The sequence below is a fragment of the Brachypodium distachyon genome, chromosome 4 (genome assembly GCF_000005505.3).
Source record: "Brachypodium distachyon strain Bd21 chromosome 4, Brachypodium_distachyon_v3.0, whole genome shotgun sequence".
Taxonomy (NCBI): domain Eukaryota; kingdom Viridiplantae; phylum Streptophyta; class Magnoliopsida; order Poales; family Poaceae; genus Brachypodium; species Brachypodium distachyon.
The window spans coordinates 1124063-1151608 of record NC_016134.3 but is presented as its reverse complement, the minus strand read 5'-3'; the positions used below and the strand labels follow the sequence as shown (position 1 = coordinate 1151608).

Below are 27546 nucleotides of genomic sequence, written 5' to 3'. Positions count from 1 at the left end.
AAACGGTCCACAGAAAAGAAGTTGCTAACCAGCAAATCGTCGGCCCCACATGTCATAGAACCACGCGGCCACGCCACACCAACAACAACAGCCAGAGGTTTCCAAAGCACAAACAGTGTATAAACCCCGAGCACCAAACCCTAGCTCGCGCCCCTCTTTGATGCTCTTCGTCCCGCGCCAAGTCGCACTCGCTTCCCTCTCCCCACCCGCCGCCGCCGCCATGGCCGAGGAGCCGCCGAGGAAGGAGAAGAAGAGCAAGGGCAAGAGCAAGGCGCCCGCCAAGCGCTCCCCCGAGGCGAGGAGGGCCGCCGCGGTGGCCTGCGTCGCCGCCTTCCTCGAGTCCGGCGGCTTCCCCCGCACGCTCGCCGCCTTCCAGTCCGAGGCCAAACTCGACGTACGCCACCACTCTCTCCCTGTCTCGCTCTCCTACGACTTCGTCGCCATTTCGTTGCACGATTTTGCGAAGCTAACCGCTGGGGACTTGCTTTTTTCCAGGGAGGCGCCTGGAGGACGCCGGCGGTCAGCCTGGAAGAGCTGGTTGCCAAATTTCTGGACCCGAGGTACTTGAATCACGCGAGGGTCTTCAGTAATTTTGTTGAATTGATTCTTTTGATTAGCAATGATGTCCGCCGGAAATTACTGGTTCGTTCGTAATGAATGGAATTATGTTTTTGTGTGCAGCCATTCTGCTCCGGGAGACAGCATTGCAGCGAGCACTCAGCAAGGTAGCAGCATCTTTGTTTTTTACGAGGTGTTGTAATTTGGCGTAGACTAAGACAGACCGAGTAATCCCTTTTGTTTGGTGCTCACCCACCTGAATTTGTCGATGCAGAGAAAATAGCTGACGCGGTAGTGGAAGAGAAAGAGACGGGCAAGAAAAAGAAGAATAAGAAAGCTGGTGCTGAAGTTGGTGAACCTGAGGTTGAGGCAAGTGAACCTTCTGCCCCTGAAAAACCGAGTGAAAAGGCGGATGTAATAGCAAAGACTGAAGATCAGAAGCCTGATGGCAAGAAAAAGAAAAGCAAGAAACAGGAAAAGATTGAGGATGTTGAAGCTAGGCTGGAGAAGGCGCAATTAGCAGTAAAAAACAAGTTTGAGGCTGCAGGGAAACTTAAGGATGGCAAGAAATCGGGAGAGGAAGAACCTAAGAGTCAGAATGATGGTTCTGACAAGAATGGTTTGGGCGATGGTGCTCCTCTGGATAAAGGGAAGAAAAAGAAGAAGAGTAAATCAACTCCAGAGACCTCAGATAAGATTGATGCAGGAACTGCACCTACTGAGGTCGAGGGGAAATCTAATGGTGCCAGTGTGAATAGTGATGCTGTAGAAGAAGGGAAAGATGCCAATGAAAAGAAAAGTAAAAAGAAGAAAAAGAAGCTGAGTTCTGAATCAGATGACGAAAACAAGATTGGAATGGACATCGAGACAGGTGAAGATGGAAGGGTTTCAACTGATAATGGAGTTACTAAGAAGAGGAAACTTGAAGACAAAGAAGGTATCACTGGCACTGAGGATGATGTGAATGAGTGCAGCACCATATTGAAGCCAAATAAAAGGCAGAAACTTTCCGAGGTATGATGTTTTCTATCTCTCAAATTGCTTTCTGAGTTACTTTACGCTATGATTTATACACCATGAAAGCTGAAAGCTGTCGTTGAGGATTTTTTTTTGTAGTTTCTGACTTGTGTTACATGAAGAGTTATTTCAATATTTAGTTTCATCTACCTGTAGTCAATTGCATCCATAGTACTATTATGATTACTCTAAGTGTATATGTCTTACTGTTATTATTATTATCAAGTCATTAACATATTACTTATACTACTTATGTCATACCCAAATTGTGCTTGAATTAGAAGCTTTAGTAAGTGAATATTCATTACCCAAGATGCAGAGGTTGATGTGATAAGGCTTTTAGGATATGCTGAGTAGGGGTGTTCAGAAACGGGTTTGAGTTCATTCCATGAAAACTGGTAGTTCAAATTTTTTTACTAGCTTGGTTGCTCTGATATTGATCAGTGAAGGCAAATGAAGTAGTTTGCTGATTGCCAGTTTCCACAGGTTGAGGTCAAACCCGTTTATGAACCCCTCTAGTGCTGAGAATGACATGGCTTTATTTTTTATGTGAAGGATAGAGATTTTTATACGTAGTTTGACCTACATCGTCATCATCAGTTGACATGATAAGCTTTTCAATTTCCACCAACCTCTGAATACTGACAATTATCTTTTATCTGATGTCTTGGAAATAGTTCCGAGAATTGACAGTATTGTGATTATTCATTCCTGCAGCCTAAAGCTTTGATTCCGTTTCAACGTGTGAAGCTGGATGATGTTAAATTTGCTGATGAAAGACTACAGGATAATTCATATTGGGCTAAGGTACTTGCTGTTAGATGCTTCATCTTTTTGAGGTTTATGGATCATATGCTCATAGAATCCGGCTGTTTCTTGGCATTAACATTGACCATCTGATCTGTACTCCTCTCTTCACAGGGTGGTGCGGACTCTGGGTACGGTGCGAAGGCACAGGAGATTCTTGGCCAAGTCAGAGGAAGGTTGGTGGCTTGCCCTTGTTTCCTGCAGATTTTGCTGAATTCCCTTACCGCCAAACATGTATTCATGATCATAGTTCAATTCTCTTTACAGGGGCTTTAGACATGAGAAGACCAAGAAGAAGCGTGGAACCTACAGGGGTGGGCTCATTGACCTCCAAACCCACTCGATTAAGTTCGACAATTCAGACGACGAGTGATTGCTTCACATCTGCAAGCCTCCCAAATTTTCCTGCCCTCATTACTTGGGTCAGTCTCGCTGAATGGAAGAAGTGAGGGGAATGCCCTCTTTCTGGTTGGAGCAAAAAAGGTTATGTGGGTGCCCATTTTGTTGTGCTCTGTGCCCTGCTAAGTTATCAGGACATTGTATCGGACTCATCAGTGAGACTCACCATTTTGTTACTAGAAATGTGAAACGAAGTACTACTACAGATCATTCTATTGGTACTCTGGCTACAGTAATGTTCTCTCTGATTTACTGTTAGTAGATAGGGCACTCTGGTTTCGCATCAAAGAGAAAGCAAGGCCATATGTTGCAAGTTTGGATCTTTGGTCACCTTGTTTCAGGGATTATGAAAGCAGCTTGTGTCATCTGCACGAGCTGCAAGGCTGGGCCTCCACGCCTTAAATGTACACAATGGGTTGGACTCTGGCCCGGAACTGACCCTTCCCTTGTGTTCAAGCCAGCTGCATGGGAAAGACTCTTCTCAAACAAAAAACAAAAAAAGCTGCATGGGAAAGACACAAGGCCTCTTTTTGGACAAAGGATTGTCATAGGAATATCATAGGATTGCAATCTATAGATTTTCTTGAGCAGCGAGTCCCTTGGGATCAAAGAAATGAAACCGACAAAATTTCTAAAATTCATTTTCTACATGACAGTTCCGTAGGATTCCTAGCAAGCAACTGGAGTCTATGGTCATTTTCCTTTATATATGTTTTGTATGCATCTTTTTCTCTTCAAATTTATGCATATTTTTGTGTAGCACCCAAAGAGAGTACTTCTGCAAGTTCTTGCATCTTGGTTTCCCGTAGGATTTAGAAAGTGTCTGCAAGTTCTTGTATCTTGGTAAACTGGCAATCACATCCCAATATTACTACGTCTTATCTGTTTCTGTAGAGCCCTCTTCCAAAAGAATGGTCAAAGATGCAGAGATAACATACAGAAGCACCTGCATGATGACCACAGCAACATTGGAACGAACTCCATGGTGATGATGATAGCATCATCATTTCATTTGAACCTGACCCAGTCAAAAAAAACTTGGAGCTGATTCAACTGCTGCTGCTGCTCCACTCAATCCAATCCATATCCATGGTGGTCAAGATCCTCCCAGACCAAAGCCAGGCAGGAGGAGATGTGCCACTGGAGCAACCTAAGCCTACTCAACCTGTGACCTAACCTATGCAAACCTACCTAAGACAGGTCACCTCCAAGATGTCTTGTACTATGCTGTATATTGAAAACATGCTGCATTCACTGTAGCCATGCCCATGCCTGGAAGAATTGCCTCCCTGGCTGCATACAAAATCACAATGCACATTAAGTTTGTGTTTTCTACTTCTTGATTTTTTCGATATTTGACTTTTTAGTTAGTTTAGGGACAAGCATATGCTTTGTGAAGCAGATAGAGAGGCCTTAGAGCGGCAAAGGAGTTTTTTCTTGGTAACTGCATCAAAGGAGACCAGAGTCACAAACACACACAACTCCCATGTCTTTCTCTCTGTCAGAAATCTCCTTTGGTTTCCACAAAAGTAATAGGTTTTTCCTCCTCTGAAGCTGACTGATCCTGGGCTCATTGCTGATGATGCCATGTTTTGGTTCCATATGCTCTATCTGAATAATGGCTCTGAATTAACACAGGCAACAAATCCAAACATTAAAAAAACAATTTCAAGTGAGATACAGTGGGGTCTGCTATAAAAACATGAACTCATGGAGTAGAGGTAAAAATGCATCTGCACTGTGCACAGGCTTTTCTTTTCTACCATCTGCAGGCACCACAAGGAAGAAAGAAAGTTAGAAAGAACCCATTCAAACTCTGAATGAAAATGTGAAGAACCCATTCAAACTCTCAAAAACTGTTTGCAACATGAATGAAAATGTGAAGGGAATCCATTAAAAACTCTGAAGAACTGTTTGATCTGATCCTGCTGCTGCTGGTTTTGTACTCTCACACATCACCATAACTGCTGATACTGTACAACATGAGGAGTTGGGACTTCTTCTTCACCTGCTGTAAGACTGCTGCTATAGCTAGATTGAGTGGGGTTTCCAACATGTATGTACAAATGAAGAGGTACACTTTTTGCAGATCTTCTCTTGGATTGCAAGCAAGCCAAAAATCAAAAACTCTAGCTAGACAGTGATAGCACCTGCCTACCACAGGCCTATTCATCTCATGACACCATACAAAACTTTGCCCCCAAAAGTCATGATCACATCTGCTGCCATTCAAATGCGCATAAAAGGGCACACCTAACATATTTAGGGCATGGACACCTTGGAATGATTAGCATTCTTAAAAGCATAGAATCCTAAGCACTAATGATTTTACTATTTGCTCCATCGTGCCATGCCAGAAAGAAGCATTATGGTGAGTAGTGGAGTAGTATAGATGTCCTCCAATTTGAACTATGGACTTCGGCGCCAAAATTATGTGGCAGGAGACAGATTGGAATTTCCCATGGGACACCTACTGTTGAAACTTATCATCCTTGGGAGAAGCACCTTTATTTACATGGATATTTGCAGAATGGTGACATCAAGCATTGGACAATGTGGCCTCAAAAAGCTCAACAGAGATTAACAACTGTGAGGGGTTAAGTAAATTACATGAGGTTGAAGTTAACTAGAAGGATCAAGACAACAAACCACAGGAGTAACAGAAACGGGTCTGATGGACAGAGACTGATGTTGTGTGTGAGAGGTACAGGAGCTGATGGTTTTGGCAAACCCTAGAAGAAAAGTGATGCTAATGGTGTGTGGTTTGTGTCCTCTGAGGAGGAGCAAAGCAATTAACAAAGCAGGGCTTTGTGTGTTGGGGTTTGGGCTTTGGAGTCTTCTCTTGCTCACCTTTCCCTGTGGCTTCTTCTTTTGGGTGAGCATGGGTTAGTAGTGTTGGATAGGGTGGGGCACTAGACGAGATAAACAATTTCACGTCTCCTTGGAAACATTATGCAATGTTGTAATTTGTAAATATCATCCTTGCAAAGTTCAAACTCAAAGCCAAATAATTTTGAAGCCATAACTTGCAAATTTACAGTTAACCAGAATATGGCCCAAAAGCACAACACCAATTCCTATTATTGTACTTTTGAAATCATCCCTTCACCACCGGTTATTATTTATAACAAATTTATATATTTTTAAAACTATCTTTCTGAATATTGGCATGGTCTCCAAATTTGACTGCCAATTCCTATTACGTTGTGTTCAGAACATCCAACAAAATTGTATACTTATGTTTACCGGAAGATAAAATTGTATACTTGCCTAATCTAAATGATTTTTAGAGCGGTAGTTAAACTTTTGAATGATATTGTTAACATATATTTTCAACCCTACTCTCCGATGCATGTGTTTTAGATATATGGTTATCTAGACACAACTGCGATAATTAATTTATATCGGACGAGTATAAAAAAAAATACTTCATCCGATCCGTATTACTTGTCGAAATATTACGTGTATCTAGATGCTTTTACAACATAAATACATCCATATTTCGGCAAATTTGAGACAAATAATTTGGGTGTTCATCGACATTTATTTATTTGTTTTCAAAATCTTCTTAGTCCGAGGGCGTCCGTCCGATGAGGTAAACGTGTCGATCGCACGGCCCAGCAGCACGCACTCCTTCCCTCGAGCGCCACGTGTCCCCCGCCCTCTATTTATATACTCTCGGCGAAGCACGCTTGCTGCTTTGCTTTCTTCTTCTTCTTCCTCTCAGTCCCTCTCTCTACTCACCCATTACAGGAGGAGATAAACAGGCAGAGAGATTCTATGGAGTATGAAAGGATCCACAAAGTCCAGGTAAAAATGATCGTCTGCTCAATTGACCCAACACCCCTGTTTATCTCCATTCTTTCTTTCTTCTCTTGTGTGATTGGGGATTAAATTTGGGGTGATGCAGATGGGGGTCATGTCTCCGACGAAGCTGAGGATGAAGCTTCTGGGAATGGGATCCTCCTCGTCATCCAATGGAGGCGGCGGCGGCAAGGACGAGGCGGCCAGCAAGTCGCCGTCGAGGGCCGGCGCCGCCGTCGCCGGAGACGAGGACGACGACCACCCAAAGAACAGCCTCCTGCCGCAGGAGCTCGACGAAGGTTACTTCCCATTTCTCTCGCAAAAAAAAAGCCATTTTTGTTGCATCGCACAGCTCAAACGATAGCGAAAATTAACGGATTGATTTGGTTGGTTCGTTTCAGCAGAGTATCCGAGGGATTCTTCTTCCCGGTCACGCTCTGAAGGGAGCCACGGCAGAGCCACTGCTGCTCACGCCGGCAATGGCGGATTCGAGTTCCACATGGTCGAGGAGAGGCCGGCAATGGCGGCGGCGGGGCTTGGGCTCAGGCAGCAGCAGCAGGTGCCGTCCAAGTGGAACGACGCGGAGAAGTGGATCGCCGGGAGGCGCCACGTCGTGCACTCCAACCCTATCTTCTCCTCCTCCTCCAGGAAGAAATCCCCCGCCGCCGCCGCCGCCATTGCCGCCGCCCGCGTCGCGCCGGAGCACGCGCCGCCGCCGGACGCGAAGAAGAAGAGCCTCGCCTCCCGCAGCGCGCTCACGGAGCTCTCTCCCTCACCCTCGCCGTCGTCATCCTCGGTGACCGGGCCACCGGCGGCGGCGACGGTGTCGATGAGGGACGTGGGGACGGAGATGACGCCGGCGGCGAGCCAGGAGCAGTCGAGGAGCGGGACGCCCGCCGCCGCCCCCGCCACGCCGGCGCTGCTCAGCCCGCTCTGCTCGGAGCCGGCGTCGCCGTCGGCGTCGGAGAGGGAGCTGCGGCTCAGGACCCGCCGGGAGATTGCCGCGCTGGGGATGCAGCTCGGCAAGATGCGCATCGCGTCCTGGGCCAGCAGCGGCAAGGATGACGACGGCCTCCTCCTCCGTGCCTCGCCGGAGAAGAGCACCGGCGCCGGGGCCGGGGAAGACGACGAGGCCATGAAGAAGAAGAAGGAAGAGTTCGAAGCTCGAGCTGCGGCGTGGGTGGAGTCTCGAAAGTGCAAGCTTGCATCAAGGCAAGAAAAGATCTTTCCTGCTCTTCCTTTCTGCATATTTTTCTGAAAACAATGGAGGCTATGTTCTTTGTTCAGGATGCAGAAATGTCTCCCTTTTTTCTTCTTAATATTTCTGTATACTCGTCCCAAAACATGGTAAAATCTAATGTTTGTTGTTTTGGTTATGATGGGTTCAGATATCAAAGGAAGGAGGTGAAGATTCAGGAATGGGAGAGCTGCCAGAAATCCAAATTTGAAGCCAAGATGAGGCAAGCAGAGGTCAGTTTACTCACACTAGCTCAACTTCCATCTGAAAAATTCTCAACTTGTTGCATTTGCATCATTCAAAGAGTGGTACAATCATGCCTTCATCTCTGAAGCAAATCCAGCTACCTGGTAACTAACATCATCGAATCACCACCCTAATCATAGGCTCTATAGTCGATCCGCGTCGCAACCTGCGCTGTTCATCGTAGCATATACTATCTTTTAGCAGAATGTAATGTAGTTGTGCGAAATTTCAATTCAGGTGCAGGCGGAACAAACGAAGGCGCGGGCGAAGAACAGTCTGACAAAGAGGCTGACCACCCTGAGCCACAAGGTGGAGGGCAAGCAGGCAAGGGTCGAGGCGAGGAGGAACCGGCGGGCAGCCCGGTTAGCGCGACAGGCTGAGAGGATCCGGAAGACAGGTCGAGTGCCGTCCCGCTTCCGGTGCTGCAGCTGGTTCCTGTGATTATGAAAAAGCAAGAGATTCAGATCGCCTCAAAATGCAACTTTGCTAAAGAAGCTTGAAGCTATCAGTGCCAACCCCTGGGGCAAGATGTTCAGAGCATCATCAGATCAATGCAATGGAATTTGTATATGAAATTGTGGTTCGGGTTTATTTGAACCGATGTGCTGTAAATGTTGCAATTGATAACCTGAGCTGCAGCTAGCTGCCCTGGTGACTGATGTGTCGAGGATTTGGGATATACCATCTGATCATCTCACTTTGAACTCATTTGGATTCCTGGAAACAGGAAAAACATTATTTGGCCAGTTCCATGATGGAGTTAATGGCTTGCTTGCTGTTCTGCCATAAGTCATATTGGCTGGGGACTTAATTAGCTGTTTAACTAGGCTTGTGATACCTCAACATTGGAAAAAAAAAAGGGTTAGCTGACACAAAGGCAAACCTCCAAGAACCTATGTGGACTAAAACCTTCTGAAACTTATGATTTTACCAGATTTCTTGCAGCAAACTCAATTTTGCTAGGGAAGAACTGTTAAGGGACTAGCCGCAACTGTTTTTGTGTTCCAAACAGGCCCGAGTTCTACGACAAACTCCCTTACAAATTACAAGGGAAATTTCAGAGACCCTCAGTGGAGTTACTATAACAAAGAATATGCATCTAGGCTAGGCAAGAGGCCAACATTGTTAATACCACCACATGCCTGGGATTAATAGGGAGCTCAATGGCCCCTCAAAAGTTGGTAAACCCCTATAGCCTGCACTTTGGCATGCAAGGAATCATGATGATTTGGTATAGCATGCTTAACAAATTAACCTCCTCCATGAATCATGCTCATTGACATAGAAATAGCCAAGTTAACAAGTCAAATCCTACAAATAGGACAAAAATCTTTGACTTGCACACGATGATTCGACCACGATTTGCGGCAGCAATTTGAACAAGAGTCACAAGTTTGAAACGTTTAGGCTCCAGCTGGAACCAACAGTATGAGATCATACATACAGCCAGAATGTCCCCAAAAAAGGCAAGTCCAACGTGAAATGCAATTGTGCATTTTAAGAAGTTAAAAAAAATCATAGATGTACATCATGCCATAACATATACACTTGTAGAAATCCATGCAGAGATATGACCATCTATTAACTGTAGAAAATAAATTGATGTATACATACAGTTCAGACATCATTATATATCTGCATGATAATTTTGCAAAATGCACACATTATATCGTATGTTGACTAGCCTATTCCTGGACCTGGTATAAGGAACACAGGAATGAAGGCTTTCAAGAGCAGCAATCCTCCGGTCCCAGAGTGCTGGTTTAGCATCCAATACTGGTCGTCATTTTGGTACTCCAGAAATAGCACAGATGCAATATTGAGTGGAGATTCTACATGCCATGGCTCGGGGAGTAGTCATCGCAGGCATTGCTCTCGGCATCCTTGTTGATGGTATTGTCTGTGTTGATGAAAGCTCAGATATTGTTGACACTAGTGGGGGCTGCCTCCATGGATGGAGGAAAGTGGAAACTCACCTCAAATGGGCCATAATATTTGAACTACCTGAAAATAGGCAACATTGGTATCAGTGTAGCTCGGCACACAATCTGATTGGTGAACATTGCGAGCAACAATAATGTATTAATGGAAAGATCCATTATCTTAAAGATCCCGCTTGGAGGACCCGATCTTTAGACTATGCTTTAGACTAGTTCTTGAATATTCGAGGTGAAAAAGAATGCGTCAATGGAATGTACGGTTGAAGGATTATCATGAGCTCATGAAAATATGTTTGAAACAGATAAGGTTGACAGAACTGGTTCTAGTTTTTACCATTCAGCGACAACTTTGCATCTTACCAAAGTACCAAACCGAGCCAAAACTTGTTTTTTTTGCAAGGCGTTGCGTTGCAAGGCATGTTCCACTCCAGTGCAAACATTACGAACTTAGCTTTTGAGAGTTCATCCCTTAGGTATAGGAAAAATCATAATGAGCAAAACCAAGATGGTTTATAATTAAGGACAAGGAAAGTGCAAGAACTCTCAGAGAACAACAATGTGAGGATCTTAATATGGAACTGAATTTTAACGAGATTATTTTTCTGAATCAGGTCAGTACAAGCTAGGCAAGAAGGTTTACACATCCAGGGATGAATGTTCCTCTTAGATATAAAACTTGATGGGTGGACATCACAAGTAACAAGAACATACCATTCACCTTCATAACCAAAGCTCCCAAGTTATAGCAATACTATGGAAATCTGGCTACTGTGAATTGGTGAGAAGAGTGCATTTCAGCAATTCGTGATCCTCATTAACAGTCTGGGCAAAATCCTTGCAGCTCAACACTCCTCACCAAACATCATGCTCGCTGCCACTGTCAACCAGCCCCTCTGCCACAGCTTTCTTCACCCAAAACTCCTCCATCGCATCCGATTCAGCATCGCCTTCGTTGTCCCCCTCGATTCCACCCACCTCATTCCAGTCATCGCCGGCGACACCAGCTTCAAACAAGTCCCCAAATTCACCATCCGCCCCTAATGAATCGTCCACTACATTATCATCTTCCACCTCATCCTCATCACTGTCACCATCAACTGCCAAATCACCCTTCTTCCGCGCCCGCCTGATCCGCTTCCCCTCCCGGACAAGCTCCTCCAGCCGGTCCCTCCCAACCAGCATCTCATCCTCCACTAGGAGCCTCCCATCATCGTCGAACGCCTCCACAAGGAACACCGAATGCCGCACGCCCTTGATGCTCACGTAGAACATCTCCGGGTGGCGCACCAGCATGGCACGCAGCCGGTTGGGCAGCCCGAAGTCCCTGCGGAAGTGCGTGAGGTGGTCCACCAGCGTCCGCTTCTCCACCGTCATCGCCAGCACTTCCCGGACCACGGCGCACGCCCGCCGCTCGGCCATCTCCGCGCTCGCGCCTTCCTCCAGCGGCTCGAAAGGCGACACCTCGGGCAGGCTGTGGAACCGCAGGAGGTAGTCCCGGTGCGCGCGGCGGAGGTTGAGGCCACGGCGGAGCGGGAGGTGCGGGAACCTCCTTGGCCGGTCGATGAGGCGGTCCGCGGAGCGGACAGGCGGAGGGAGCGGCGAAGGTGACGGCGGCGGCGTGGGGTCGTCGACCAGCCGGAGCGCGTGGCCATGGGAGGTGTGCGCGAAGGTGAAGAGGTCCGGGTGGTTAGGGCAGAGCGTGGCGCGGAAGTCCATGGCGAGGCCGAGGTCGGGGGCGAGGTGAGCGAGCTTGGACACCAGGAGGCTATGGCGGGGGGTCATGAGGAGGAGGCGGTGGAACTTGGCGGCGAGCCCGGGCGCGAGTTCGGACCCGCGCAGCGCGGCGAGGTCGTCGGCGAGGGCGTGGGCGGCCGGGGTGAGCGCGACGGCGAGGGTGGAGAGGGACGGGGAGAGCGGGAAGGAGACGGGGGCGTGGAAGAGGCGGAAGATGGCCGGGTAGCGGAGCACGAAGGGCACGAGTGGACGGTCGCGCGGGACGCCGAGGAAGCGGCGGCAGCGGCGGAGCACGCGGAGCGGGAGGAAGCGGCGCGGCTTGGAGAGGAGCAGGGTGAGGAGCTTTCGGGCGAAGCGGAGGCGGCTGGCCCGGGACGCGTGGCGGTCCAGCGCCGGGCAGCGGACCAGCTTCGGCGGCGGGATGGGCCTCGCTCTCGCTGCCGCTGGTGGCGCCGTCGCGGAGCAGCGGATGGCAGCGGAGAGGGGTTTGGGAGTGGGTGTCGCGGGGTGAGGACGGCGGAGGCGGCCGGGGTTGAGGGGGAAGATAGGGTGGTGCGCCACGGTGAGGAAGGAGAGCGAGGAGGCCGCCATGGCCGACGAGGGAGTGGAAGAGGAAAGGGATAAAAAAAGGGGACAAAAAATTCACGTTTTATTTAGGACGAAGCCATAGGAGAGATTATTTTGCAGTGAAAATTTTTGCGAAGAAATTTGACCCGGACACAAATGTTACGCGTTGAGAAACTAGATGATGCGACATTTTTTAGTTAGCATAGGTGAGCTGTTTCCAATAAAAATGTATCATAAAATTGTACGATAAATTATAGATTTTTCAGCTAGTTGAGATAGCTTCATGAAGTAGCATGCATTGCATGTGTAAAAAACATGAGTTTGACATAGCTTGATGAAATAGCATGCATGCATGAAAAAAAAATACGAGTTTCCCACTGTAAACAAATTAATGGTGTGATGATGTGACATGCTTGCATGTTGAGAGAAATCAAATAGTGTGTTTCTCCAATAGATAAGAAGATTGAAAGGTGGTAAATGGGCCCACACGCAAGTGAGACACAGATGTGGTATCTTGCCTTTGCCAATTCCCTCTTTTGTGTTTTCCCCTCCCGTTTAAATTTTGAATAGCTTAGTATTTTGATTTCTAAATCTCTCATGTATGACAACACCTATATATGGCTTTCGTGATCAACCATACACAACGTGCAAACCGTTAGATTAACATGAACGTGCATAATTAAGACGTACCTACAGCCTCCGATCCATAATAAATGTCTCAAATTTAACTTAATACAAAATTGTACTATGTCTAAAGTATTTATAATGGATTGGAGGGACTAATAATAAACAGTGTCATGATTAGAAAAGAAAGAGAACATCCGGACTAACTTTTCAGAAAGCAAAAAACTGCATCTCTGTTTGGTGAATTCTATGGGAACAAAAGAGAACTTTGACTTAAAAGGTAACCCTGAAAGTCAAAGGTTGGTACCCTGATAGTCGTGCATGGAATCATGGTATGATCCAGCATACTTGAAAACCCCAGGGAGTCCATCAATCATGCTCACTGGAATGGAACTAGGCAAACTTAAGGCTAAAGCCTACCAATAGAATACTAATCTTTGCCTCCGAACACCATGAATCATCCACATTTTGCGGCCAAAACCAAACGAGGGAGTCACAAATTTTAAAAGTCTAGGCTCCACCTCCAATTATCAGTTCCAAATTATAGATACTGCTACAGATTACATAATAAGGTCACTTCTACATTAACTGCCTCCATTCATAGACTGGTTCTTGTTTCGATTCAGAGCTTAGGTCTATTACAGAGCTCAGCGGCTATCATACAGCATATCCATTATCAGTAGGATGCAACGGATCATCTAATCATATTATTGACTAAGTTATTCGCGGTGAATAGAGGACTGGTAAAACAAACACTGGCGTCGGGATATGGTGATCCTGCAGTCCCGAGTGCTAGTTTAGTTTTGGATTCCAGTCTCCCTGTTTCAGTAGTCCAGAGGTGGCACAGAGGCAATGTTGCCGGTAAGATTCTGCAAGTCGTGGCTCGCAGAATAGTCGTCACAGACATTGCCCTGCATCATCCTTGCTCCAGATGCAGACAGAAGGCCTTCTCCGTTGCGGACCATCTGATGCACATCCTGCGGCGAGAGTATCTTTATGCACCATACACTATTCACAAACTCCCTGCGAAAGCATTGCATTCTAAGATGTTATACATGAATGAAGATTCGGTACAAGGAAATTTACTGTATGTTTATACAACTGAAGATAGTCTTTCTAGGTCGCTTACTGCCAAGGATCGTCGCCAACGAGAAGAATATCATTTTCTCGGTCGACGAATACAAGCTGCCAGCCTGATCTTACAGGGTCCTCCAATTGGCCTTCAAGGCCGAATAGATGCTCGAGCTCACTACGTAACTCGTAGTAGCTGCTGAACTTGGTGATATCGAGCGATCTACCAGGGGACCCAGATTTGTAAACCTAATAAAGCAAATATATAAAGAATCAGCCATTTATTCAGAAGAAATATGAACGATAAGACATATGAGCTGGAAAAAGTGCACTAGGGCAGCAACTATCATCAATAAGGTGTCATTGATAATCAATCACTTGTGCTTAAGATATTCTAAATAAAGTTCAAGAAGTTATTGGCTGCTTTGTAACCGTCAGCTCGCTACAAATGAACGCCTTACATCTACATCATCAAATCCACATAGTGGAAGAATGCCAACCTAGTATTACATTTCAGTTGGTTTGACTATCAGTGGAAGAATGAGCATTGAAGAATTTAAGGAATGTAACAACATCAGTAGGAAACACATACCTTCACAAAGGTTCCACCTTGTGATGGGTTTACACCACAAATATTATCAAGAGAGTTGAAGGTTGCCGATTCACCTAAACAACTGGAAGTTGCTAAGGAGTTTGCGGGTGGCAAATCTTCACCATCATACCTAAACAAAGGTATGGCCATAGAAACAGTTCCATTGCCGCTGCCACCCCTGACACTTGACATGCCATCATGGAGTGATGACGAAAGCAGCTGGTTGTCAATATTTGAGCCGCAAGCCTGGACACTGGAACAGTCTCTTGCTGATTCTGATGCCAAAGTGCCAGCAAAATGGGATATACTATTCTGGTGATTTCCATTCTCAAGCTTGGGTCGAGCAGACCGAGATTCAACATGGGCAAGGGGTTCCACAGCCAATCTCTTTGAAGGCCATCCCTCTGGTGCCATTAATTGGCTACTTTGAGGTAAACTAACAAGGTTAGAGGCTTCCTGGCTAGAAAAGTCACGGAAACTGTTGTGCATATGCAATGATGGATCATTGTTTCCTTCTAAGAGGTTCTGCTGGTAGAATGGAGAATGTGACTGAGAAGCAGATTCAGAACCAGGCATGCTAGAATCCACATCAGTAACACGATGACAACTAGATGAAAGCTGCTGTTGCATCTCTTGATGAGATTGCTGTTGTAGAATCTGATGTCTTTGCTGCTGCAGTGATGGCAATTCTTGTTGCTTTTGCAGTTGTTGAGGATTATGCAATTGCAGCTGCTGCAGATGACTTTGAAGGAACCCAGAGTTACCACTGTACTGATTATAGCCTTCTTGAACAGTTGGCAGGGAAGACTGATACTGCATCTGCTGTAGAACATGATTGGCATACGGAGAATCCAATCCACCATTCAGATTTTGAGTCTGTTGGAATTGCAGGAGAGCTGAAGACTGTATCAAAGGATCCCCAGCTCTAATTTCTTCGAGTGCTGCAGCAGCCATTTGCTGGTACGTGTCTGGCTTAAGACCCAGCAATGGAGATTCTATTCTTGGCTGAAGCCATGGTGACACTCCAAGTCCTTGGAAGTTTGATGACTGAGTCCCTCTATCCCCATTTCCAAGCCACATAAGAGAAGAATAACGAGCAAAATCATCATTCTTCACACCTACACATATGGTACAGAATCAGAAATTGATTAAGAAATGCTTGATCGAATTGTATAAAAGCAGAATCATCTATACTGATGATATTCCTGCCGTTGATCAGCCTACCGTTGAACATGCCATGCATAGAGGGCAGCCCTGAAGCCCATGGACGCTTCAGTCTTAAAGGAAAGGCAGTTGGATACATTGGAAAGGTTGTCAATGGCTCGATCTCCCAGAGTGAAACTCTTGGTTGTTTCTCACCAGCGGTGGACTCATCCCAACCAACCTAAAATATCGCATATGAAAGTTAAGGAAACTAGCACAATACCCGTGCATTGCAATGGACTAAAAAAAAATATATGTTGTACTATCACCTACTTTCTTAGATCATACAATTCATATTCGTTCTCATGTTGATGATTTGTGCCAAATCAACAAGTTACGCAGTCCGAAGGTGACGGACTGCCACCATCAATTGAGTCTTTTATAGGAGTAAAGATTATCATTAAAGCAAGACATGTTCCGCAAAGGGAACTGTGAAGCATGTGGGCAACCGATTTGACAGGTTAAGATGAATAATAAAACAAGATAACCAAAAGTCTTCTGAATCATGAGTCATGACAAAATTACCTTCACAGATCGCCAATGTGAGTTTGGCCAACGTACCGAGTCAAGATCACTTATGGCTGTGACTGTACCCATGTATCTGAAAGAACAGCAAACTTTAAGATCAGAGTTTCACGCGGTTACTCACTTTCAATTTTTGACTTACCGTCTAACACTTGACTCCTCTGTCTCAAAAAGCATTCTAAACCGCATTCCAACAGACACACGTGTGTGGTAAACAGATTTGACATACTTAGCCAGTGGAATGACAAATTCAGAAGGGCTAGACCTGATAAAAGATGACCATGTTAATTAGATGTAGAAATAAGGTGATCCATATGTCGAATAGAGGTTATGATATATATACCGAGGGTTATAGAAAATAGTGAAACGACTGTTTGTGGCTGCAGCATGAGCTGCTGCTGCAAGAAGTCCTATATGCATGCTATCGCTTGATAGCACAGACGACGGCATGATTGTCTGTGGACGATTTGCATGACGAATGCCCAAAAGAAGTTGGTTATTATCATTCCTGGCAAAATTGGAGAATTATTAGTGTCATCAACGTGCGACATAAGAACAACCAAGGTAAAAGAATAGGATTTAATTAAAAAATGCAGTATCTGGTACCAGATGAATATAACAGAATCCCCTGCAACTAGTCTTTTGGCACTTACAAAGACACTCCAACCTGTAGTCAGGAGATGCCTTTTTGGTTGACCTGCATAACGATTGCAAAGGCCGAGCATTGGCCAATTAAGAGTTAAATAGAACAAGATATCCCACAATAGAATTTACTGCATCAACAACTCTGCAAAATGGGAACACAATAGGCGACGGAGTATTATCATTCCAACATTTTCCCGAGAAATTCGCCAGCCAAGCAAAACCACACTAACAATCTTGCTGGCAGAAAGAAATGAACAATTCAAGAACTAATACAGGTCTAGAACATGCTCTTCTAAAATCACAAAACATAATCGGGTGAGCTGAATTTAATACCAGCCCTCCACACAAAATAATACAACAATCCAAGCAGGACCTGAGGATTGTTTCAAAATACTATGTTTTGCTTGTTCAATGATAACCATAATCCTATGCATGTTTTTTGCACATAGTTTGAGTACATACCACGGAATATGTGACGAAATTTCCATTCATTGTCATGCAGATCTCTTGCAATCAGCTCTTGGCATGGAGGCTGCAGCGAAAAATCCTGTAGAAAATCGAATGAGTCAAATTTAAAATGCACAAAATATAATCATCCCTGATAAATGTATAAGAGCAAAAGAAACTAAATTGCAGTTAAAAGTTTTAAAAAGACAAACCAATGGAGGGAAGACTTTCTCAGCAGATCGACGGGGGACAGAGAATCCACCATGCGTACTTGTATCACTTGCAGTTAATGTCTTGCAGAAGTAGTTAGTTGGCTGCTTGCTTGCAGCACCCAATTCAATTGGAAGAAAAGGCTCCTTTTGTTCTTCCTGTCATTGGAATCACATGATGATTACATAATTATTGCAACATTTGAACATATAAGCATATTATCAAAATTCAGGCTACAAGTGCAGAGCAACGCAGTTAAATACCGGGCTCAACGGCTGCAGTGTCATTTGGGCATAAACTTCATCAGTCTCCACATCAGCCTGTGTTAGCATGAAAAAAAAATCATCTCAGGGCATCTCTTAAGAAACTGCTCCCTTTGAAGTGTGAACTGTGAACTCACATGCATAGTGACATTATGAAGCTGGCAGATCAACTGAGGGGGTAGGTTTGGATAATTGGGGATTTGACCATCAACCTCTTTATTAGTTGATGCGGCAACCTACACAAAACTAGAATAACATTAGAAAGTTGTAAATGAATAACATCAATACGACAAAATTGACTCTTCACATAATGATAATTTTAATGTTTCACTAAATCTGTGTTCAGTCAAATCATCAGCAGAATGATGTATACACGCTGCATTAGACAAGTTATAAGAAACTCTTAGGCATAGAGGCACAAGCACAAACTATATTTTATCTCCCTGTCTTTGAAGAAATCAAAATACCCATCTTATTCAAAGAAGATACAGGTGGTATAAAACTGATGAACCTACAGACCTGCTCACTATGACCCTGTGGAAAATAGATGACCCGGCTCCCAACCACTGGTAGAGACACAAGGGGCCCAGCGCATGCATGCCACAGCTCCGAATTCAGACACCTTTGTTCCCCTGAAAAATGCCAAGCACACATGAGCGGAACAGAAACCACCAGAAAGCAAAGTTCATGTGAAGCTACTATTTGTACTTGGTCACAGACAAGAAGTCAGTCACAAGGGGAGTCTCGGTGAGTATCAATAATGACATAACGTGGGAGTAATGAATGGAACCAAGCAGTGCAATGCAAGCATTTCTTGTGCAGGAGGGATGCGCGTGTAATAATACAACACACAAACTAAGTGAAAAACGCAAGCAAGCCAAATTTACTAGTAATTTGTTTAGCATCTTCAATTCAAAAAGCACAACGAGGACATTCCACAATTCATAGTCCACTAAACAAAGCAGACGACAGATCACAAGCCGTGAAATGAACAACCGGAAGAATGTTGAAAATGTGAGATGAGATGTACCATCGTTTTCCGGCAAGGTCTGCGTCATCTTGTTCTTGGAGAGCTGTATCTCCAGCCACCGAAGCAACCAAGAACACGAAGCTCTGCCTCAGTGCGACGGGACACCAAGCAGCTGCTCTCCTCAAAGCCGCATCGTGCTCCCAGCAGCAACGCCTGCCTGCCTCCATTGCACCCAAAACAGCTCCTCCATCTTCTCCTGTTGCTACCGTGAAGCAGCAACCGCCTCAGCTTGAAGGAGCCCCTAACCGAAGCCCGGACCATCGAGGCAACAAACCCTCGCCATTGCCGACCTCAGAGCACGCCAAATCCCAAACACTATGCCGAACCTTCAACCGGAACAGGGACACACCAGCTCAGAAGACCCGAATCCCAATCCCCAACCCTCAACAGAAGAAACAGGCAGTTGCTTCAACCCAACACGCGGCCGTGTTTTACTGAGAGCCAAAGGGACAAATGCACGGAGAAACCGAGGAAGGCAGCCGGCCCGACTAGCTCATCAAAATCAAATCAAGGAGCAGAAGTACCGGGGCTTCCGAAGGCAGAGCACAGGCACCCGCGCCGCCGCCACCGCCGAGGACCGCGACCACTCGCCGAAACTCCCTCCAACCGCCATTGCCCCCGCGCGCGGCACACTCCCAGTCCCAGCAGACCAGATTAACACCAAGGCTGCTGGCTCGCGAGTCCCCCCACCCCTTCAGCCGCGCCCCGACGCACGCACGGACGCACGCCCTACCGGAGCTCGAGAACACCCGCCGCGCGAGAGGTCAGCGGAGCCGGCTCGACCGGTCAAATCCGGCTTACGGGGCCGCGACCGAATGGCACAGCATCCGCCCGGCACCGACGGTCAAATCGGGCGGCGCGGCCGCGGCGGGGGCGGGAGCTGGGAGCGCGGTCGCGGGAGGTAGGGAGCGGGCGAAACCCTAGGGGCTTAGGCTTAGCTAGGCGGCAATGGCTGTGGCTGGATCGAGGAAGCGGAAGAAGTGGTGGGACATTTTTATTTTCTCTCTTTTCCTTTTTTTTCTTTCGGGTTTTATGGGCTCAGTCCTCGGTATGCAGAGGAGGAGGGTTCTCGGGGTGTGTAATAAATCTGAGAAGGTCAGGTAATTTCGTTTTCTACTGTGCTTCTTGCAAAAAAATTCTGATTTACGGTGTGTTTGTTACAGCCCCAGTTCAACGGTTGAATTGGTCATCTATACCTTTACTTTTTTGTGAAGTTTGAGTTGTTATCACTTCGGAAATGTAACAAGATTAAACTATAAAACATCTCCTAAATGCTTGTAAATTTATAAAACTATAAAACATTCCAAACACATCATTAGCGTACTGTGATTGAACGTCGGGTAAATTTATTTCACAGTTTGCACGACGACGTAGAAAATTAATTAAAAAAGGTAAATTTAAACCGGTAAAATGGAGAGAAAGACGACTCCTCATCCGTGCCACGCCGACACCCTGCATTGTGCGAGGAGAGAGAGAGACACGAGACACACAACTCTTTGCGGAAGATGGAGTGTCGGACTGGACTTTTTGAGCGGAGAAAAGACGAGGGCGCTGACGTGTTATCCGGGCCTGACTGGAGGCTTCCAGATTGGTAAAAATTCCCTAGGTAAAACCTCCTCGCATCTCTCGCCTCTCCCGATTCCAGCCAACCGCGGCGTCGACCGTAACCCCTAGCTCGTAACTTCACGGAGGCTCTTCCTCTCTCTCTCTCTCGCCTCTTCGCCTTCCTCTCAACGACGAAAAAACACAAAAAATAGATGAGGTAATCGAAATCGTAAAAATTCCACGGTAAAACTAAAATGCAGCCTTATTTGTGATCTGGGGGGTGTCTATGAGTGAACTTGTTTTATTTTCCTTTATTTTTTCACATGAGACATGTAGAGATTTGTCTATAATGCAATATTATACCATTGTGATTTGCAGCTCATGTCATTTGGTTTGAAATTAAAGTCGTGCCTCACTAGTCTAGTTTTAGACACGACAATGACGCAAGGGTTACTCGCGAAAAGAAAATTGCGAAGGGTTAGATCAACCGCGCCAAAATTACCTTCCCGCCCTTCCTTGCCCTCGTCAGCTGCCCTCCGTAGCGGGCTGACGTGGGCACGCGCGCGCAGGGGTACTCCCGTCATTTGCATCAAACGTGGACCAGGACCGCTGCGGCTGCGCATCACCGTCGGATGGGAGATGGACGGCGTGGGGGAGGAGGGCTCCCTCGGCCAGGCCAGGGGAACCGCTCGCACGAGGACACGCTCTGGCTTGCGACTGCGAGAGCTCGTACGCCGTGCAGTGCTTCGGCAGTGGGCTGCTGTGCTGTGCTAGTGTAGTTGTGCGATGATCGGTCCTGTCCTCGGCAAGTATCCTTTGCACGTTGATCCTCCCCTTGCACAGTGGCAGACTCCGCACAGGCTCCGGGTTTGAAAAGTCCGTTGGACACTGTATTGACTAGCAGTTCCGTAGGGGAAAACTGTCCACTAATCTGGCTCACAAATAGGCTTTTCGAAAAAGACGATTGATTCGTCATTTAAATCACGGCATCAGTCAGAAGACGGCGTGTGGAATTTCATCTACTCGTTCCGTTTTCATAATATGCCGGACCAATTTTGGTTGACGGAAGTCTTTGGCCGAAACTTTTATACGGAGTAGTACGTTGCAGGAGGTCTAGAAAGTACCTGAGGCGATGAATCTATCTATACCGATTCCATGTCATGTAGGCATTCATTGATTATTGGTCAGATGTTTGTTGCAACGAGATTTAAAGATACACCAATAGTCTCCCTCTCTGTATTAATTATGATGCCCTCGTTAGAATTTTTTTGCATGTGTGGAGGACACGCAGTGGCAAGGTGGGGAATTGATGGAGGGTTTATGACGAGTGATTTCTTTGAAACACGACACACATATTAGAGAATTGTTAGCATGTGTTGGACGTTTGTTTCTCGTGACTGAACAAAATCATGCTGCTGCTGCTACAACTAAAACGTGACACCTTTTCCGTTTAGGGTTTCTAGTGGAATAAGAGGAAGAAAACATAGGATAAGATGACATGGCATGTTGAATAAAAGGGAAATAAGAAAACATAAGAATTATTCCCTCAGTCCCATGTTAATTGATTTTCTGTTACTACATGTATCTAGACGCTTCTTAAACATGGATATATTCATATTTGGACAAAATTGAGTCATGTTAATACGGAATGGAGGGAATACTTAAATAGGTTTGGCTGCTATGCATGAATTTTAAGATTAGGTGGTTGGTAGTAGGAGTAAGAAACGAGACAAGGAGGGCGAAAAAATGCATCAAACTTCCAGATGAATTTTTACATGAGGTTAGACCCCACGTTTTGATTCATCCGAAAATATTGGAGAATATTTTCAAACCTCTAAAATCTCCTTTATGCAATTCTATAATACAGATGAAATCATGAAATAATAGTACTCCCTCCGTCCCTTATTTCAAAATTGATTAAATATGGATGTATATATATACATATGTCCAAAAACATTTAAATACACGTAATAAAAGTCATACGAAGGCTTGCTGCATCCACACTTGCACGCGCCGACACTGGCAGACGCCTCTTCCTGCTGACACGCAGGCCCCACCCTCGATTCTGCCGAGCGTGCGTGCATGGAAAGGCGGGGTGGCGCGCCCGACACGACGAGACCTGACGGGCAACTGACGGAGAGAGAGGACACACAGCCGTCCGATGCGCGACGGGACGGGTCGTGTCCGTTCGTTGGGGGTCCCCGGCGCACGTCTGTCGCTCTGCGTGGATGCTTGCGTACTACGCGCTGACGAGGCTGTCGGGTGGGTCCCGGAATGGCAGTGGTACGAGCAGTTCAGCGCGGAGACTGACCGAGGTGACCCGTCGTGCAGCCGTGCAGGCGGGCGTGCCTTGCTTTGGACGGAAAAACGGGCTTAACTGGGCTGTTTCCAGGAGTTGGTACCCCGATGCGTCCGTGGGCTGCGTGGGGCGAGTCGATGGGCCTGTTCTTTCTTGTTTGAGGCTTTGCGGCTGCCGGGCCAGTTTATTCGAGCCCAGATCGTTTTCTTTTATATTCGAGCCCAAATGGTTTTCTTTTCCCTTCCGAGCTGGCAATGGCTTCCTATTCTAAAAACGAAAACAAAAACTGGCAATGGCTTTCTCTAAATTTTTATTTTTAAGTACAATACAAAATCAATTGCCGTGTCACGTATACATGGTGCATGGTGACATCGTACATTCACTCTTTCAGTACATACTACGGAGCACTACGTACAAGACAAGGACGCGAATAGTCTTGCAAATTTTCCTTCGCGCAGACTGATAAGCTTGCGTCGTCTGCAGAGAAAAACATCTTAAACCATACTACACCACTATGTACTAAAACATGGATTTTCATTTGCCAGATCCAGCTGCACACCGTCCTGGTTATAATTACACAAAAATGAGCGTGCACAACTTTAGGTGTACTAGAAAAATGTTCCTATGGCCAAAGCTACACGAAAAATCTAGAAAGAGCAAGCGCTCGCCTAAAACGTTGACTTTGAGATCACTGAACTTAACATACTATTACTGGTGTAACCAGAGCTACGATGTTAAATTGATGCAAGCATACTACCTCGAAAACAACCTTATTTACTCTAGCAGTAACATCCAAATGACCAAATTTAACTGAAGTAAACGCTGCACTCTCCCCACTGTCTGCAAGTAAACACTCGCATTAACCCCAAGTAAAACCACACGAGCACTCGCTCTCCAAGTGCTAACAACCGCCAGGTCACCACCACCCCCTTCTTCACTTTCCCTTCCCAGACCCAGGACCCGGCAGCAACCCGCTCGCTCCCCTCGCCGGCGCCGCCGATGAAGCGCGCGCGCAGCTCCGAGATCTTCCTCGGCGGCCGGGGGCGCGCGCGCCGGCGCCTGGCTCCCCTCCTCGCCGCGGCGGCCTTCGCGTACCTCGTCTTCGTGTCCTTCAAGCTCGCCGGCCTCGGCAGCTGGGACGACGCCCCCGCCTCGGCCGCCGGTGCCGTAAGCCGCCCGGCCACCGCCGAAGCGGGGGGCGAGGCGCTGAAGCGGGAGAATCTCGAGCCGCCGCGCCGTGCTGCTGCTGTGATCTCGGGGTACGGCCGCATCACCGGGGAGATCCTCCGGCGGCGCGAGGCCGCTGGTGGAGGAGGGAGGAGGAGGTGGGGCATGCGGGGGAACTTCTCCGAGCTGGAGCGCATGGCCGCGGAGGCGTGGGCGGCCGGGGCCAAGGCGTGGGAAGAGGCCTCCGCGTTCTCCGGCGACGTCGACTCCATCGTCTCCGGCTCCGGCGACGGCGGCCGAGGGGGTGCGGCAAGCAAGTGCCCCAGCTCGCTGGCCCTCGGCGTCGGCGTCGGAGGGGGCGAGACGTCCGCGTTCCTGCCGTGCGGGCTGGCGGTGGGGTCGGCGGTGACGGTGGTGGCGACGGCGCGGGCGGCCGTGGCGGAGTACGTGGAGGCGCTGGAGCGGAGCGGGGACGGGAACGGGACGGTGCTGGTGGCGCAGTTCGCGGTGGAGCTCCGCGGCGTGCGCGCCTCCGACGGCGAGGACCCGCCCAGGATCCTCCACCTCAACCCGCGGCTGCGCGGCGACTGGAGCCGCCGGCCCGTGCTGGAGATGAACACATGCTTTCGGATGCAGTGGGGCAAGGCGCAGCGCTGCGACGGCAACCCCTCCAAGGACGACGACCTTGGTGCGTGCTCTGAACCCATTCTGTTGCAATTAGCTCTGCTCAAGCTTGCTTTAGTACTGTACTCCGTACTTGCTAGCTTTGTGCTACGGACACGGAACAATGCAACATTGCCGATTCATTGGAAATGTTAAGTAGCTGGCATTTCGTATTGATCAAGACACCATTCACCATTGTTCGTTGGTTCATTTGCATTCGAATTTGTGTCCATGTTAAGCATCTCCTTGCTATTTTGACTGGTTATAGACTTGTACTAGTAACTAGTAGTACTAACTGTACACGTTCTTGTATAATTGTGCTTATTTACAATGAAGTTCTTGCATTTGTCTATTTTTTATACAATGGTGGTTGTTATGGTATTAGGTGAGCCCCCATTGTGTAACTTAAAAGGCACACTACGGGTAATCTTCTTGTGTCCCTTCTTTTTCCTATTTTCTGACTTCTGAGTAGTACTGACATGTACTCTGCCTGGATCAGTTTTTATCCCTTTTTACCAACCTGTCTTCCAAAATGTTCTCTGGCATCACATTGTGACTACGTTAGCCTGCATCATTTGCTGACAATTTTGCTAACTCTGTAGTTGACGGATTCCCAAAATGTGAGAAATGGGAGCGTAGAGACACTGTTGAGTCAAAAGAAACAAAGACAAACTCATGGTTCAACAGGTTCATCGGCCGAGCAAAGAAACCAGAAATGAGCTGGCCGTACCCATTTATAGAGGGGAGGATGTTTGTTCTCACTATCCAAGCTGGCGTTGAAGGATACCATATCAATGTAGGAGGTCGTCATATTGCCTCATTTCCTCATAGGATGGTAAAATTTTCTGTTCCTTTGACATAGATATTATTCCACCTACAGAACTACTGATGGTGTGCAGTTCTGTGGATGAAATTACTGAGTACTTCATTTGTTTATCAATATTCATCAGGGATTCACTCTCGAAGACGCAACAGGTTTAGCTGTAACAGGAGGCATAGATGTTCACTCGGTATACGCGACCTCTCTTCCAAAGACCCATCCTAGTTTTTCTCTCCAACAGGTCTTGGAAATGTCCGATAAATGGAAGGCTCGCCCTGTGCCAACGGAACCAATTCAGCTTTTTATCGGCATTCTTTCTGCAACAAACCATTTCTCTGAGCGCATGGCTATAAGGAAAACCTGGATGCAGTTTCCTGCCACGCAATTGGGAAATGTGGTTGCTCGATTCTTTGTTGCACTGGTATGATAAGTCCCTTCTGTTGATGTTACCCGTATACATTCTTGCTGTAATAACTTGTTAAATAATTGCAAATTAACATGTTTGTTTTTGTGAGCAATTGCAAATTAACATCAAACCTAGCGTTTGACATGTTTGCTTTTGTAGAGTCACAGAAAACAGATAAATGCAGCACTAAAGAAGGAAGCAGAATATTTTGGTGACGTTGTCATTCTGCCATTTATCGACCGGTATGAGTTGGTGGTTCTGAAAACAGTAGCGATATGTCAATATGGGGTAAGCTGTGCCACAGTTCTTTACATGTTACTTTGCTCTTGGCAATGTTTCCATTGGCATCTGTATTATTCCCCATGCACTCATCATCATCATTTGTATGCAGGTGCAAAATGTTACTGCAGAGTATATCATGAAGTGTGATGATGACACCTTCCTGAGGCTGGATGTTGTATCACGACATATCTCTACCTTCAATAGAACCTTGCCTCTTTATCTTGGCAATTTAAATCTCTTACATAGGCCTCTCCGAAGTGGTAAATGGGCCGTGACCTATGAGGTACTGTCTGCTCTGTACAATGTAAAATCTATAGATTTCGCGATGCATTTGCTCACTCCTTACTATGCCGCCACCCGCAGGAATGGCCAGAACGGGTGTATCCCCCATATGCCAATGGGCCTGGCTACGTAATTTCGGTCGACATTGCCAGAGACATCGCGTCCCGCCACGCAAATCAGTCCCTAAGGGTAAGATCTCTACTCTGATCGAACCGCATTGCATCCCTGTTCCTCTGATCCTACCATCATCATCGTTGTGTAATGGACATCATCTGCTGCTGGCAGTTGTTCAAGATGGAGGATGTGAGCATGGGCATGTGGGTCGAGGACTACAACGCCACCTCTGCCGCCTCCGGCCCCGTGCAGTACATCCACAGCTGGAGGTTCTGCCAGTTCGGCTGCGTGGACAACTACTTCACGGCGCACTATCAATCCCCCAGGCAGATGCTGTGCCTCTGGGACAAACTGTCGTTAGGCCGTGCGCAATGCTGCAACTACAGATGACACAGCGAATCCGTCGCCCCCGTCAACCATGGCAGCTTCGCCGAAACAACTGACAGTCAAAGCTAGGCGACATCCATTGACCCCCTCCCATGGCGTCGTTTTAGAAGAGCATGGGGACCAACACGTCGACCGACTGGGTCTCCGTCCACCTTAACCTGACCATCGAAGATCTCACCATTGCCAATGCTCTTCAGTGCCCAAGACAAGATGCACCATCGGCTGGAATGTATTTAGTGGGTAGCAGTTAGAGGCTACGTGCTTGGGTCATTGAGGATGAACATGAGTTGAGTCATTCTGTAAGTCTGTAGGGTGGTGTGCTCGTTTGTCTTGCAGACGGAGCTGATGATATCACGTTAGACATTGCTGCCATGCTTTGCAGTTGAGTACCAGAGAACACATACAATCCACGGGGACTTAAAATTCTTGAGAAGAGTTAAAGATATAGACACGAAATGTAATGTTTCATAGCACATAAATTGAAGTCCAAATTTGGGACGTAGTTATAGTGGATCAACAACATATTCATCTATGAATACTAGCAAATCTAAATCATTGCATGAATTCGGTCCAAAAAACGTAAGCACTGGATTTATTTTTCTTCCTAATCCTAAAGTTGCATATCCAGATTGGACTTATCTTTTTTTTGAAAGATGATACAT

At 46.8% G+C, this 27546-nt stretch overlaps 5 protein-coding genes across 6 annotated transcripts; 3 read left to right on the top strand and 2 right to left on the bottom strand.

Moving 5' to 3' along the window:
* The first annotated feature begins 132 nt into the window (after positions 1-132).
* On the top strand, positions 133-3026 carry LOC100842499 (nucleolar and coiled-body phosphoprotein 1). Its single transcript, XM_003579094.4, has 7 exons — positions 133-394; positions 496-560; positions 682-725; positions 833-1572; positions 2293-2382; positions 2497-2558; positions 2650-3026. Exons 1-7 carry the CDS (start codon positions 161-163, stop codon positions 2753-2755), a joined length of 1341 nt encoding a protein of 446 aa, XP_003579142.1. The 5' UTR covers positions 133-160; the 3' UTR covers positions 2756-3026.
* A 3462-nt stretch (positions 3027-6488) lies between these two features.
* On the top strand, positions 6489-8818 carry LOC100822583 (CLK4-associating serine/arginine rich protein). 2 transcript variants are annotated; one of them, XM_014902511.2, is made up of 5 exons: positions 6489-6591; positions 6692-6884; positions 6990-7797; positions 7974-8055; positions 8306-8818. In XM_014902511.2, exons 1-5 carry the CDS (start codon positions 6562-6564, stop codon positions 8507-8509), a joined length of 1317 nt encoding a protein of 438 aa, XP_014757997.1. In that variant the 5' UTR covers positions 6489-6561; the 3' UTR covers positions 8510-8818. The 2 variants fall into 2 exon arrangements, with proteins under 2 accessions (XP_014757997.1, XP_014757996.1); XM_014902510.2 differs by having other exon boundaries at positions 6987-7797.
* Positions 8819-9541: 723 nt separating this feature from the next.
* LOC100842188 (protein WHAT'S THIS FACTOR 1) lies at positions 9542-12464 on the bottom strand. Its single transcript, XM_003579093.4, has 2 exons — positions 10720-12464; positions 9542-10072 (listed from the first exon to the last, which is right to left on the bottom strand). The coding sequence occupies exon 1, from the start codon at positions 12331-12333 to the stop codon at positions 10861-10863; it is 1473 nt and encodes a 490-aa protein (XP_003579141.2). The 5' UTR covers positions 12334-12464; the 3' UTR covers positions 9542-10072; positions 10720-10860.
* Positions 12465-13430: 966 nt separating this feature from the next.
* LOC100841896 (auxin response factor 25) lies at positions 13431-19922 on the bottom strand. Its single transcript, XM_010238719.3, has 14 exons — positions 18920-19922; positions 18409-18521; positions 18027-18125; positions 17890-17946; positions 17629-17784; positions 17432-17516; positions 16931-17021; positions 16668-16832; positions 16467-16589; positions 16325-16400; positions 15821-15980; positions 14597-15714; positions 14063-14253; positions 13431-13956 (listed from the first exon to the last, which is right to left on the bottom strand). The coding sequence occupies exons 1-14, from the start codon at positions 18945-18947 to the stop codon at positions 13758-13760; spliced, it is 2661 nt and encodes an 886-aa protein (XP_010237021.1). The 5' UTR covers positions 18948-19922; the 3' UTR covers positions 13431-13757.
* Positions 19923-23674: 3752 nt separating this feature from the next.
* On the top strand, positions 23675-27416 carry LOC100845433 (hydroxyproline O-galactosyltransferase GALT2). Its single transcript, XM_003577344.4, has 7 exons — positions 23675-24618; positions 25196-25428; positions 25544-25834; positions 25979-26107; positions 26211-26384; positions 26465-26572; positions 26669-27416. Exons 1-7 carry the CDS (start codon positions 23763-23765, stop codon positions 26885-26887), a joined length of 2010 nt encoding a protein of 669 aa, XP_003577392.1. The 5' UTR covers positions 23675-23762; the 3' UTR covers positions 26888-27416.
* Positions 27417-27546: the final 130 nt, after the last annotated feature.